Consider the following 12,496-nt stretch of genomic DNA (forward strand, 5'->3'; position numbering starts at 1 on the left):
ATCTGACTCTTTCCTTCTGCTCTCTAGAGGCCAGAAAGGCAGGGGCTGGGACCTACCTTCTCTTCCTCGTCCTCCTCACTGTCAGAGCCAGGCTCTGTGGCAATTCCCCAGGAGTAGTCCACATGCAGAGGGAAGGCCAGCACCCCAGCCTGGGCCTGCTCCAGCTGCCAAAAACAAAGCCTTGGCAGTTCAGAGAGTCAGGGCTCAGTGGAGAGAGAGCGGGGAACAGGGGCTACCCCCCCTTCCCTAGAGCTCACCAGGTCCTCACACTCCTTGTGCTGCTTCTTCCTGGCTACGTCCAAAGCTGTTTCTCCTGCCTCATTCACTGTGAGGGTTAAAGTCAGAGGACACAGTTAGGCTCAAAGCAGCGTTACAGCTTAGAGGTTTAGATGAGGCTCTGAAATCAGATTGTCTGGGTTTGAATCCTGGCTCAGCTACTTCCTGGCTGTGTGACCTTGGACAAGGTCCTTAACCTCTCTGGGCCTTAATTTTCTAAGCTATAAAATGAGTATGATACTGTAACTACCTGACTAGGTTGTTATGAAAATTAAATGAGTTAATACGTGTAAAACACTTGGCACATTACCAGGCACATATTAAACAGTAAATGGTGGCTATCATAATCACTATTATTCAGGTTCAGCTAATGTTGAGTTGGTTAATACTTTCAGAAACAATGTTTTATTTTACCCTCTTAGCAGGCCTATTAGATCAGTGGTATTATCCCCATTTTACAGATGAGGAAGATGAGGCTCAAGAGCTGAACAGACAAACCCCACAGTCACAGAGGTGGTCAGAGGCAAAAGCCAGGACTAGGACCCAAGACTGTGTGTGAAGTCCATGCTTTTGACCAGTGTGCTCTGTCTGGGAAAAAGGCAAAAGTGCCACAGGAGGGGCAGTCGAGTCCCACCTGCGCCAACGGAAGCTCTCCCCTTCAGCAGCAGCTTGAGGCAGTCGGGTTGGTTGTAGAGAGCAGCGTAGTGCAAAGCGCTGTTCCCATCAGCTGCCTTGGCATCCGGGTGACCGCTGAGAGTGCATGGTCAGGGAGCATGGACGGGGAACAGATAGGTAAGGGGTCACTGTCAGGGGTAAAAAGAGAAGAGGAGGGGAGGGGAGGGAAGAGAGCGGGAGAAGAGCAAGGCAAGGGGGGCAGTGTGAGGATACAGATGGATAGATGGTAGGGAGGTTCTCACCCATTCTGGATGATGAAATCCACCAGAGGCAGGGAGGCCTGGTTGGCGACTCTGACAGCCACGTGCAGGGCAAGCTCTCCAGGTGCCTGAAGACACATCCACACACCTCTGAGTTTCCCCCAGTTTACTTGCCCCCAACTCAGTGTTACCCTCTTGAACTCTTGCTGCTCCTTGACAACTCCAGATATGAAGAGGTCGGAACCCCTGAGAGATGAGCCTGAATGGATGGAACCTCGTGTCTGGAGGAGGGTGAAAGACCATTCCTTGATCTCTTCCTTGAATGGCTCTGGCTCCTCTTGTCCCCAGTAGACGATGTTTCCCAAAAGTGGTCCTTGGCCCTGGGCGTCTCCTCTCTCTGATCCTCTCTCACGGCCGTCCAGGACCCCAGCTAACCCCATGCTTTCAGCTATCACCCCTGTAGGCCATTTCAAATTCTTACTCATCTACATACTGCACTCTCACTGCCCACTGGACGGCCCCACAAAGACATCAGACAGCCCAGAGACATGACATCCAATTCTGGATGTCCAAACAGTCCGCAACTCCTGTTGATTTACTCTTTCAAATGTCTCTGATATCCTCCCCTCCGCACCCCCACCCCCCTAGTTCACATGATGTTTGTTACTAGAAAAGTCATACAATGGCCTTCCCTGCTCTAATCTGACCCACCCTCACCCATTTCTAAGGCTATCAAGGAAAATAAAAGATACTAACAATTTATTGTACCCATATTATGCACCAGGCCATTTCCATATATGACTTAATTCTCACCTCAACACTGTGGGTGCTATCAACCTGTTTTACAGATGAGAAAATGAAACTCAGAGAAGTTAAGCAACCTGCTCTAGGTCACACAGCTAGGAAAAAACAGAGCCAAGATTCTGGCTCAAGTCTACTTGACTGAGCTTGTGTTCTCTTCCATTTATCCCTCTGAGGGGTGGGGTTTGAATAGATGTCAGAGGTGGGCAGAACGGAGTGATAGCTGGTCCTGGAGAAGTACGAAGGAGTATGTGGGTTCGGGTGGGTTATGAGTGGCCCTTGGAGGGAATTCTCACCTGGCCATCAGGCCCTGGAAGCGGCTGTCCGAAGTCCTGCCCATTGGCGAAGGCCTCCAGTACTGACAGCAGGTCCCGGTTGCAAATGGCGGTCCAGAGTCTCTGCGGCTCGGGCGTGGACCGCCGGGCAAACCTACGTTCTACATACTTGGCCACGATGTAGTCCCTGCGGGCGCTCCTGCCAAAGACAACCACAGGATCTCAGAGCAAACCCTGTTTCCACCCAGCGGACCCCTGGAACCATCCTACGAGAGGTACGGATCTCCCTTTCTCCAGAACCTGTCCTGGACTCTTCCAGATCTGAGGCTCCCCTCTTCCCAGACTTCTGGTCCAGGATCCTTCTGAGACCTCGGGAGCTGGAGAAGCAGAATCCCCCAGCCAGACGCCCTCCATCTGAGAATCCTCTTACATGTCACTCTCAGCTGAGGGTTTAGGACAGCCGTGTGAGGGCAGCTGGGCCTCCATGACCTCATTGAAGCGCGTGTTTCCGATGTTTAAGGCCAACTGGAGCGGCGGGAAAGTGGTGGTGTGAGACTGGGAGGTCAGGACAGTACCCCTGGAGGACTGAGCCCCCAGAGGCACTGTCCTGATCATTCCCTTTTCTGATTTGTCTGGATCCCACCCCACCTCGGCTCGGCCCCACTCGCTTCTACAAACTCTGGCTAAGCCTGTCTGCCCAAGCCCCACCCCAGATCAAACCACACCCCGAATCCCCTCTGTCCCGTCCCCGCCCTCACCAACAACTCGGAGGGGCCCAGCAGGTCCAAGGTGAGGGACTGCATACGCGAGAAGCGCACGCCCAGCTCGCGGTGGACGCCAGAGCACTGGATGCAGGTGAGCACGCCCAGGTTGGTGCTGAGCCACGTGGGGTCTGCAAAGGATAGCAGCTAGTGCCTGGAGGTGCGGGCCCCTCCCCTCCACTTCCACCTCCCTCCTCGCCCAAGCCCCACTGGTCCCAAACCTGCAGCCCCGCAGTCGCAGCACTGGCCATTCCCAGGCCTGCTCTTCACCTCCGCGATGAGCAGCTTGGTGATATCCTGGGGCTCCCCGTCCAGCCCGGCGCCCCCCCAGGGCCCCGGGCAGCCGCTGGGCTCCCCGAGGAAGGCGCTGCTCAAGGCTTCATCCTTGCTGTTCTGCAGCACTGACACCCACCTGCAGAGAGAGTATGGGGTGGCGTGGGGATGATATCCACAGCGGTGGGGTCCTGTCCATCAGGCTCCCCTGCTCCCACCCCCAGGCTGGTCATGGGGGGACACTCACGCCTCACACTCATGTTCGTCCTCCGCCTGGAAGTGGTATGTCCTGTTGTCTGTCGGGAAAGGAGGAGATATCTGGCCCACAGAAGTCCTCCTGGCCTTCCCTGGGCCCAGGGATCCCTCACCCAAACCGCTGGGTCCACATGGAGATTTTGTTCCTGTGGGGCCAGGGTGGTAATGACAGTGGCCAGCAGAGGGGGCAGTTTCTCAGAAATCACCTACGAAGTAGGATCCCTGCAAGGCTCTCTAGGTAAAGCCAGGGCTCCAGGGTCAGGGGAGGTCTCCCAGGGCACAGGACCCTACCCAGCTCAGACGCAGGATATCCTCTGAACCTACTGTCACCACCCCACCTCCTGTCTGACCTCCCTGCTCCCCATCTTTCCCGCTTCCCCCAGCCTGTACCAGCTGCTAGATTGTTGTGCCTAAGGTTCTGCTCTAACCACACCACTCTCCTGCTCCAAGACTGCCCCCCACCCCGCTGGTTCCCTACTGCCAGGAAATAAGGTCCAAACCTTTAAGAGGCATTCCCAGGCCACAGCTCCTACTACTTTTATGTGAACTCCGCACTCGGCCAAACTGGCCAGACCCACTCTCCTGCTTCCATGCCTTTCCTCATGCCAGTTCTGTCTCCTGAAATGCCCTCCCCATGCTCTACTTCCCGTGTCCTTCAAGGCTAACCTCAAATGCTCTCCTCCGAGCAGTCTTTCCTGATTCCCCATAGCAGGGCAGGTCTTTCTCTTTAATCTTTGATGGTGCTACATCTGTACCTCTCTTCTGGACACTCCCCCTCATCTTATAGTCCTGGGTCCCCACATTACATTCCTGCCAGAGAGGGCTCCTTGAGGATGAGACCTATGTCCTTCTCAGCCCCCAGGGAAGCCTGGCACCCAAGGCTCCAAAGGATGAAAAGTGAACATTTTAAAGTAATAACAATTCCAAATGCCAAATCTCCAAATCCATTCAAATATGTTTTACAGAGAGTGTCTAACGAGTCTTTTGCCTGCGATAGCAGCTGTTTGATAAACAAGGGTGGAATTGGACACAGGCTCCTAAATTATAGGCTCTGAGGAGCTGACAAGTCTCTTAGAGAAGCCCTGGGCAGTTGTGGGGGAAGGGCAGGGACTACTCACGGGTCACCAAGTCAAAGCACTTTTTCTCCTCAGGGTTTGGCCTCACTTGACATGTCAGCAGGGTCAGCTTCACGGGGGGCCGGTTTATCTGTGGAAAGTTGGGGGTAGAGAATGTACATGTTACCCTCTGGGCCTCCCCAATTCTTAGGCCTCTGTTTCCCCATCTGTTAAATGGGCATAATAATCTGGTTCCAGTCTATGGCTCCCCTCTTCCAGCATCTCAAGGATGTGGAGTGTGGGCCCAGACTAGGTTGGGCGCTTTAGGTCCTAGTCTTCCCTCCACAGGGAGTCTCCAGCAACCTGGATCTAGGTTTGGGGCTATTCTTAAAGAGAGGGCTTGACACTTTCTGCTCAGAACACCAGGAGGAGAGGGAAACCATCTTGCTTTGAGACCCCCCACCCCTTCAGGCCTCACCGTGCTGTGTGAGATGGTCAGGCAGCCATACTTGACTCCACACTTCCTTTTCTGCCATACTCTTCGAATTCTAGGGCCCAGAGGGATAGAGAAACATTGACCCAGGCTTACTCGTAATTCCCCTATATCAGAAAACAGAGTCCTGGACCAGGTCCGTGGCCCATCTGTATGACTCCCCAGCCACACCTCTTCACCTCTTCCGTACCCTGATCCCTACACCCCCTACTTTCTGGGGCTCCCTTCTCAGGGAGGAGACACAGCTCTGCCCTTAGGAAGTTCCCAGTCTGATGGGGAAACAGCCTCACTTTCTGCGAATCCTTATTCTAAAGGAGACCATGTGACCTTGAACCTCTGAGAGCTTCTAGTCTGATGGAGGAGACACAGCTCCCAACGTTAGTAAGCTCCTAGTCTGAGAGGCAGAACAGGCTTGTGACCACAACAGATGAATTATGTTTAAGACAAAGCAAGATAAATACCAAGGCCCCCAAAATACAATGAGTAAATCCATGCTCCAAAGCTACTTAACACTTCTCCTGTAAGAGGTAAACATTAATTGGTTTAACAGAGTTATTCTTCTCTGATAAAAATTGATTAGAAACATGAACAAAACCCCTAAGGGCCTTTGCATTTCACAGACTGATTGTTTTCTGCCAGGAAGCAAGGCACAGGCAACATTTTCCTTTCCAGGCATATTCAATATATTGTAGAGGTTAGGGGTGAGGGCATGGAGACTGTCCAGGGCGTAATAAGTGCTCAGAAAGTATTAGCTGCTGCCATTCTTCTTCTTCAAGTGAAGGACAACTTTTAGTTCCTGTGCCCAGGATTGGGATGATTTTGCATTGCCAGAGTGGGGAGGGTCCTGGAACCCTCAGGGTCCACAGAAGCGATAAGAACAATCCCTTTGGGGCAGCAACTCCAATCCTGTCATTTACTGGCCGTGTGGCTTTGGGCAAGTTACGTAAGCTCTCCGAGTCACTTACCCATCACTTTTCTTGTATAGAAAGCCCACCTTCTCGGTCCCAAACTGCTTGTTGCCTTGGTGCTGGTGGATGCTGTAGCCACCTCCTGAGTTCTTCCGGCTCAGATTCTCCTGTTCCTCAGACATGCAAAGGGGACCTCAGGGCGGGAAGAGTCCCGTTCTGCAGGGGTCTCACTCAGGAAGACTTCTCAAGGGGACCCTGTGGGGTCTTCCTTCTTTCCCCCCTCCATGGTGGCTCTTGGGGGAAGGCCTTCCTCCTGGGGTGATTCAGGGGCTCACCTCTCTGCTCTCGAGCTGCAGTGTTCCTCGGAGGGAGTCCCGGAGCTGGGTCAGCTTCTGTAGCTCTTCCTCCTGGGCTTGCCGTAGCTATGGTACAGAGGGCAGGACCCTGTCATCAACCAGCAGATGTGCCAAGTGCAGAGCCCAGACCCAGAGTAGCAGGGCAGGGGCCTCACTCTCTGGGCAGGAGCCAGCTCTTCCACACCTCAGATTCTCCCGGAAGGACATGGGGCTTGACCACATGCCAAAGGGTGAGGCCCAACTTACGGCGTGTACCGAGGCTGCCAGCTTCTCGATGAAGGGAGACAGGCTCTGAGCAGCCTTCCAGCCATCTTGGAAAAAGCTGAGAGGTGCGAGGCCAAACAAGGGACCAGAGAGAAATGAAAATGAGAAAAGCGAGAAGTATGGGAGAAGGTTCTCCAAGGATCACTGGGTAGTATAGTCAGATGGTCAAGAACAGGCACTCTGGAGTTAGAGTGTCTGGGTCCAGATCCCACTTACTAGCTGTGTGATCTTAGTAAATCTGAGCCTCAGTTTTCTCATCTGTAAAATGGGGATAATAACAATCCCTGATCACAGGGATGTTGGGGGCGTTGAGTGAGGTCAAGTGAGTATAGTGCTTAGTACCTGACACATGGAGAGTGCTCAGTAAAGGAGAACTGTAAAAAGCATTACCAACAATGTACAGACGTGCCAGAGTCCTTGAGGGTCTACCAGACCCTGGACATGGGCCTTGTTCTGTGTTGCCTGAAGGGTTAAGGGACGAGGAGCCTGGGGGTAGGGTGGGGACGTGGGGCGAAACCTACTTGTGCTGCGCGTGGAAGAACTTGATGAGGCTCTGCAGGAAATCAGGACCTTGCTTCATCTGGCTCTCCCCAGCTTTGAGCAGATACTGGGGGAGAGGGAGGGCAGGGCAAGATGTGCCATGTGAGCAGAAGCTGAATGCTGGGGACAAGGAGCTGCAGTCCCCCTCCCAAGCTGATCCTCTTGGCCATGACTGAACCTAGTCACCTCCCAACGCCGGGACCTGAGCTGAGCCTGTGACTGGGCCCCTGAGGGTTAAGGAGACACAGATAGGAAGACACATCCCTCCCACCCTCCCCCTGGAGCACCCCTTACCTCACACATGTGCAGCTGGAAGACCCGCCGCTCTCTCTGTGTGTCCTGGGCCACCTCCCCAGAGCTCCCTCCTGTCACCCTAGCCCGGTCCCTCTCCTTCTCCAGCCTGGCCCTAGACCCCAAGGAAAGAGAGGCCTGAACAACTCTTGCCAGCCCCATTCATGTCCCACATCCCTCCATGCTCCTCGCCACAGGCACACCAGAGTGAGGGGGCCCTCCTGCGTGCCAGCTCTGTGGTGAGGCTGGGGTAAAATGGCAAACCAGGCAGGTTCAGAGAGTCCACAGGCCATGAGGAGTGATGGGAGAGTAAGACGGGGAACACAACCTTTTCTGGCTGCTCAGGAAGTGATGTTTGAGCTGGGATCTGAAGACTGAGAAGTTGCCTTGGAGGAAGCTAGGGCTTCGTAGGAGGGTCAGAGCATGTGACGGTTGGAGGCAGGAGGGGTCACGAGCCGAGATGGAGAGGAAAGTGGTTCTAGGTGAGGTAAAGAGGGGACAGATCACGCAGGGCCTAATTCAGACCTTGTCAAGGGTCTTGGTCGTTATCCCAAGAGCAATTGGAAGGATTTGAAGGTTTTTATGCAGGGAGGTGATGGGCTCAGATAAAGGCCAGGTGGGAACTGGGGTGACCACTTCTGATTTTGCTGGAAGGGATTTAGGACCATGGGGGTTAGAAGACCACACGGTGCTTTCATCCTTCTGAGCCATGGAGCTTCCCAGTTAAAGCTTAGAAAACCTTTGTTCTTTTCTTTGTAAATGAAGACAGAAAGCACTTCCCATCCTTGTAACTCAGAGTAACCTGGGCCTTCCCCCCGCAGATCTCGACGGTTGGCTGCTTTCTCTCTTTGGGGATGGGTGGAACTGTGTGTACATGGTTTCCTGGAAATCCCACACTCAGGAGACCACCCACTCCCAGGAAGGAGAGTATGTCCACATCTGAGGCTGGTGCATGTGACCACAGATCCCAGATAGAGACATCTCCCTTAACAGTTCTCCTATGCACTGGGTGCCAGCCCTGAGCAGAGAAGTCAGCCATGGGGATACATTACGAGCTGCATTAGTTCCCCTCTCTGAGCCTTGGTCTCCTCATCTGGAAAATGGGGACCCTTATCTGTACCCAGATGAGATCAAGTATGTAAAAGACTTAGCATGCAGAAGACACCGCAGCTATTATAATTATAGGCCCTCCCAGGTCTGTTTTCCATCTATAAATTGTGGAAGCAATGGCCTAGAACGAATTCTTGGCTCCCTGCTGGCTCTCAAGCTCCAGGCTTTACTGAGGCCAGATCTCTGGGACCATGTTTATATACGGAATCTGTCCTCAGAGCGGTTTTTCAACCTTGGAACTACAGACATTTTGACCAGACAATTGGTGGTGGGGCTGTCTTGTTAATGTAGGATGTTTAGCAGGATTTCCGACTGCTACCCAGGAGATACCAATCTCCCCAGTTGTGACAACCAGAGACCATCTCCCGGGGGTAAGGATGGGGTTGCAAAATCACCTGGGTGAGAATCACTGCTCCAGGGAGGGGTTCTGCAGATTTATTTTTTTTAAAAGCTTTTCTCCTAAGTGAAAATTCCATGGGGGAGTTTGGGCAAGGTGGTTCGTGGAGTTGGGGTGGGGACCGGCTCTGTGAACCGGGCCTGGGGATCAGGGCAGATACTTCTTTTGGGATCTGAAGATGAGCAGCAGAGAGAGAGGCAATGGCTGGGACAAGCCAGCTTGCTAAGGACGGCAGGAAACTGAGTGGGAGAGCAGCTGGGAGGGGGCAGGGGACTCTCCCAATTATACACTGTCACTATATCTCTCAATAGTGAAAAATGAAAAATAAGCTAAGTGTCTATCAATAGGAAGTAGTTAAATCAATTATGCTATGTCCCTAATATAGGAATACTATGAAGCTGTTAAAAAGGAAGAGGGGGATCTATATATCCTGGCATGGAAAGATGTCTGCTCCAGAGTAAATGGACAGAAAGGAAGCCACAGTGCAGTACAGAGGCTAGAAACGTGCATTCTGGATTTGAATGGCGGCTCCCTCACTTACTTAGCTTTTATACATCTTTCTAAGCTTCAGTTTCTCCATTTCAAAAATGAGACTAGGACTGGCCTGGTAGCTCAGGTAGTTGGAGCGCGGTGCTCCTAATGCTGAGGTCACCAGTTCGATTCCCACATGAGCTGCGCCCTCTACAACTGTAAGACTGTGAACAACGGCTCTCCCTGGAGCTGGGCTGCCGTGAGCAGCTGGAGGTTGGCGTAGGCTGCTGCGGGCTGTCGCAGGCTACCGTGTGCCACCGTGAGTGGCCAGCAGCCAGCATGAGCTGCCGTGGGCTGCTGTGTGCTGTCATGGGCTACTGTGTGCTGCCATGAGCGGCTGGTGGCCGGCAGCCAGCATGAGTGGCCAGCAGCCGGCGAGAGCTGCTGTGAGCTGACGACCGACTGCCTCATCCAGGGGGAGCGCAAGGCTCATAACACCAGCATGGGCCAGGGAGCTGGGTCCTACACAACTAGACTGAGAAACAACAGCTTTAACCGGAGTGTTGGGGGGGAGGCGGAAGACGGGGGGGAAAAAATGAGACTAATACTGCCTAGTTCTCAGATGATGTAATTGCATGGGAAACATTTAGTACAGTCCTCAATAAATGGTAGGATTATGATGCTAATGACACTGCTGATTATAGTAATAACTATTGGTGATTGTTTTAGATCTTTTTTTTTCAGCATAGGGTACTTCCTTATTTATTTATTTAACATGTATAATACAGGGCCGAGTAGAGATTAAAGGACAGAAGCTAGTTAGCTCAGGATGAAGATAAGCTGTAAAGTACCTTCCCGGCTTTGTGAATTACCATAAGCTCTGTCCCTCAGTTCCGACCACCCTGCCCTGCACCCAAACAAAACTACCTGCCTTTTCTGTCACCTCTGTGCTGTTACTGTCATATGGCTCTATCACTTTGTGTTTCCATTATTTACTAACCCAACTCTCTGCTCATTTACAAACCCGCGGGATCCACGAAGGCAGATATTGTGGTGGTGTTTTTTCCCTCACTACGTACTGACTATAAATTGGGGATAAAGCAGCACCTTTCCCTGCCAAGGGGGGTAAATCTGATAACAGAGGTAAACGGCTGATCGCAGTGCCTGGTACAAAGGAAGCTCTTAAGTATAAGCTGCTATTATTACTAATTATTCTTTTTAAGCACTAAATTTTGTGCTGGGCACTCTGCTAGACCCTTCACACACTAAAGCAATAACCCTGTGAGGTAGGAATCATTACCCCATTTTCCAGATGAGGAGCCTGAGGCTGAGATAATAAGTCACTTGTCTAAGTATGTTAAGTGGTAGAGCAGGATTTGAACCCAGGTCTGTTCGGTGCTAGAGCCCTGGGGACAGCACTGGTAACCAACATGGTGCTCAGATTTGTTCCATTCCTCCTTCCCTGCTTGGTTTCCCCAGCTGGTGACAGTCGCAGTGTCTTTTCTAATAGATCATGGTCAGGAACAATTTTACAGATGGTGAAGCTGAGACCCAGACAAGGGAAGTGATTGCCCGAGATCCCAAGCTGGCCAGGGGAAGTGCTAGCAGCAGAGGTCTAGGCTCCTGCTTCTTGGCCCCTTGCTGTGTTATTCTGGTCCCAGTTCTGGATCAGGAAGATGGCCAGTGAATACTTGATGAACTGCAGTGCCAGATGCTTTATATACACTGCACTTATTTCATCCCCACGTCAACCCTGCAAGGTATGACTGGCCCCATTTTTCAGATGAGGAAACAGACCTGCACATGGAGCAGCCTAGATAAACTTGGCCCCTGCACAGAAAGGCATAAACTTGAGATGCCTTTCTCAGCAGCCCCAGGTGGAGAGGGGAACCCTCCTCCTATATGAACAACTCAGGGATGAGACTTCTGGTGGTATCAGATGCTATCAGGGCCCTGGGTCCTTCCAGATGCTGCCAGGACTGGTTTGGTAAGAATGACATGGAATTACTCATAAATTCATGGCTCATCAATATCTAGCTGTACCTGGAGCCCTCATGAAAAGGCATGCACACAGATACCTGTGCCAGGACATGTAGCTCAACCCATGTAACATGCAGGGCAGGAGCCAGGAGATCCCGGAGCAAAGCAGGAAGAGCACTGGACTCAGAAGCTTTGCGTTCTAGTCCAGGCCCCCTTGATAACTCACTGAATAACCCCAGCCATGACCCTTTCCCCACCAATCACACACGGTCTTTTCTTTAGATGAAACCTTACAGGCAAGCTCAATATATAAACCTGGTAAAAGCAGAGCTGCTTGGGGAAGGTCAGCAGGGGAGAGTTTATTCTTTCCATTTGGTAGATGATGTCCCACAAGGCTAAGGGCTTACTTTAGCGAGGGTAACTCAGGAAGATGAAGGTCATGTGACCCACATCAAATCTTAAAGAGACAGGTAGCCTCCATATCCACACCTCTCCCTGGGCCTCTTAAGGCAGCAGATGACCACGCCCATCACAGCTCCCACACCCATGGCCACACTGGGCTGGTAGAGGGAGAAATTGTGGCCTTCCTTCAGACTCGGGGCTATCCCCATGGCCCTGGCGCCCTGGGAACAATAAAGCTCCAGGATCTATTTCTTGGAATTGACACTACAGAGATAATTATGGGTGGGAGCAAAGATTTATTTTGCTAAATCTTTGATGGATGAAATACATTGTGGATTATGCATTTGCTGGCACAGTATACACCCATTTAAGCTACGTTATATAAGAATATGTAATGGTGTAGAGAGATGGTCACAATATATTTTTAAGTAAGAAAAAAAGATTATAAAACAGCATCATTATTACGATCTCGGTTTTGTAAAAATATTTCTTTATATATAGAAAAATGGCTAGACAGATGTTAATACTTTGGTCTTGGAAATTAAAGATTTTCCTCCTAGCTTTTGGTAGTAGTCCCCCCCTACCCCCCGCCTCTTTTTAAGCAACAAAATTACTGGGCCAGGCACACCATGTTAAAAAGAAGGAAAAAAAAGGAAACCACAGGGAAGTTCTAGATATTCACCACATGACCCTAATCCTCTCCTAAGGATGAT

The 12,496-nt window shown here is 51.6% G+C and overlaps 1 protein-coding gene across 5 annotated transcripts in view; it reads right to left on the minus strand.

The window, feature by feature from the left end:
• The window catches only part of ASAP3 (ArfGAP with SH3 domain, ankyrin repeat and PH domain 3), a 43,234-nt gene that overhangs the window by 3,705 nt on the left and 27,033 nt on the right, over positions 1-12,496 (minus strand). Inside the window, exons 6-22 of one of the 5 annotated variants that reach the window (XM_033113628.1) lie at positions 7,752-7,901; positions 7,427-7,538; positions 7,114-7,199; positions 6,575-6,650; positions 6,308-6,394; positions 6,030-6,145; positions 5,050-5,119; positions 4,635-4,722; positions 3,509-3,557; positions 3,210-3,400; positions 2,986-3,119; positions 2,658-2,752; positions 2,249-2,426; positions 1,194-1,279; positions 911-1,026; positions 258-325; positions 57-164 (exon numbers count right to left, since the gene is read on the minus strand). In XM_033113628.1, the coding sequence (XP_032969519.1) occupies positions 57-164; positions 258-325; positions 911-1,026; positions 1,194-1,279; positions 2,249-2,426; positions 2,658-2,752; positions 2,986-3,119; positions 3,210-3,400; positions 3,509-3,557; positions 4,635-4,722; positions 5,050-5,119; positions 6,030-6,145; positions 6,308-6,394; positions 6,575-6,650; positions 7,114-7,199; positions 7,427-7,538; positions 7,752-7,901 (1,810 nt within the window). The remainder of the gene's footprint in view (positions 1-56; positions 165-257; positions 326-910; positions 1,027-1,193; positions 1,280-2,248; positions 2,427-2,657; positions 2,753-2,985; positions 3,120-3,209; positions 3,401-3,508; positions 3,558-4,634; positions 4,723-5,049; positions 5,120-6,029; positions 6,146-6,307; positions 6,395-6,574; positions 6,651-7,113; positions 7,200-7,426; positions 7,539-7,751; positions 7,902-12,496) is intronic. The other 4 variants (XM_033113629.1, XM_033113631.1, XM_033113632.1 and 1 more) reach the window with 4 other exon arrangements.

This window comes from Rhinolophus ferrumequinum, chromosome 9, assembly GCF_004115265.2.
Source record: "Rhinolophus ferrumequinum isolate MPI-CBG mRhiFer1 chromosome 9, mRhiFer1_v1.p, whole genome shotgun sequence".
Taxonomy (NCBI): Eukaryota; Metazoa; Chordata; class Mammalia; order Chiroptera; family Rhinolophidae; genus Rhinolophus; species Rhinolophus ferrumequinum.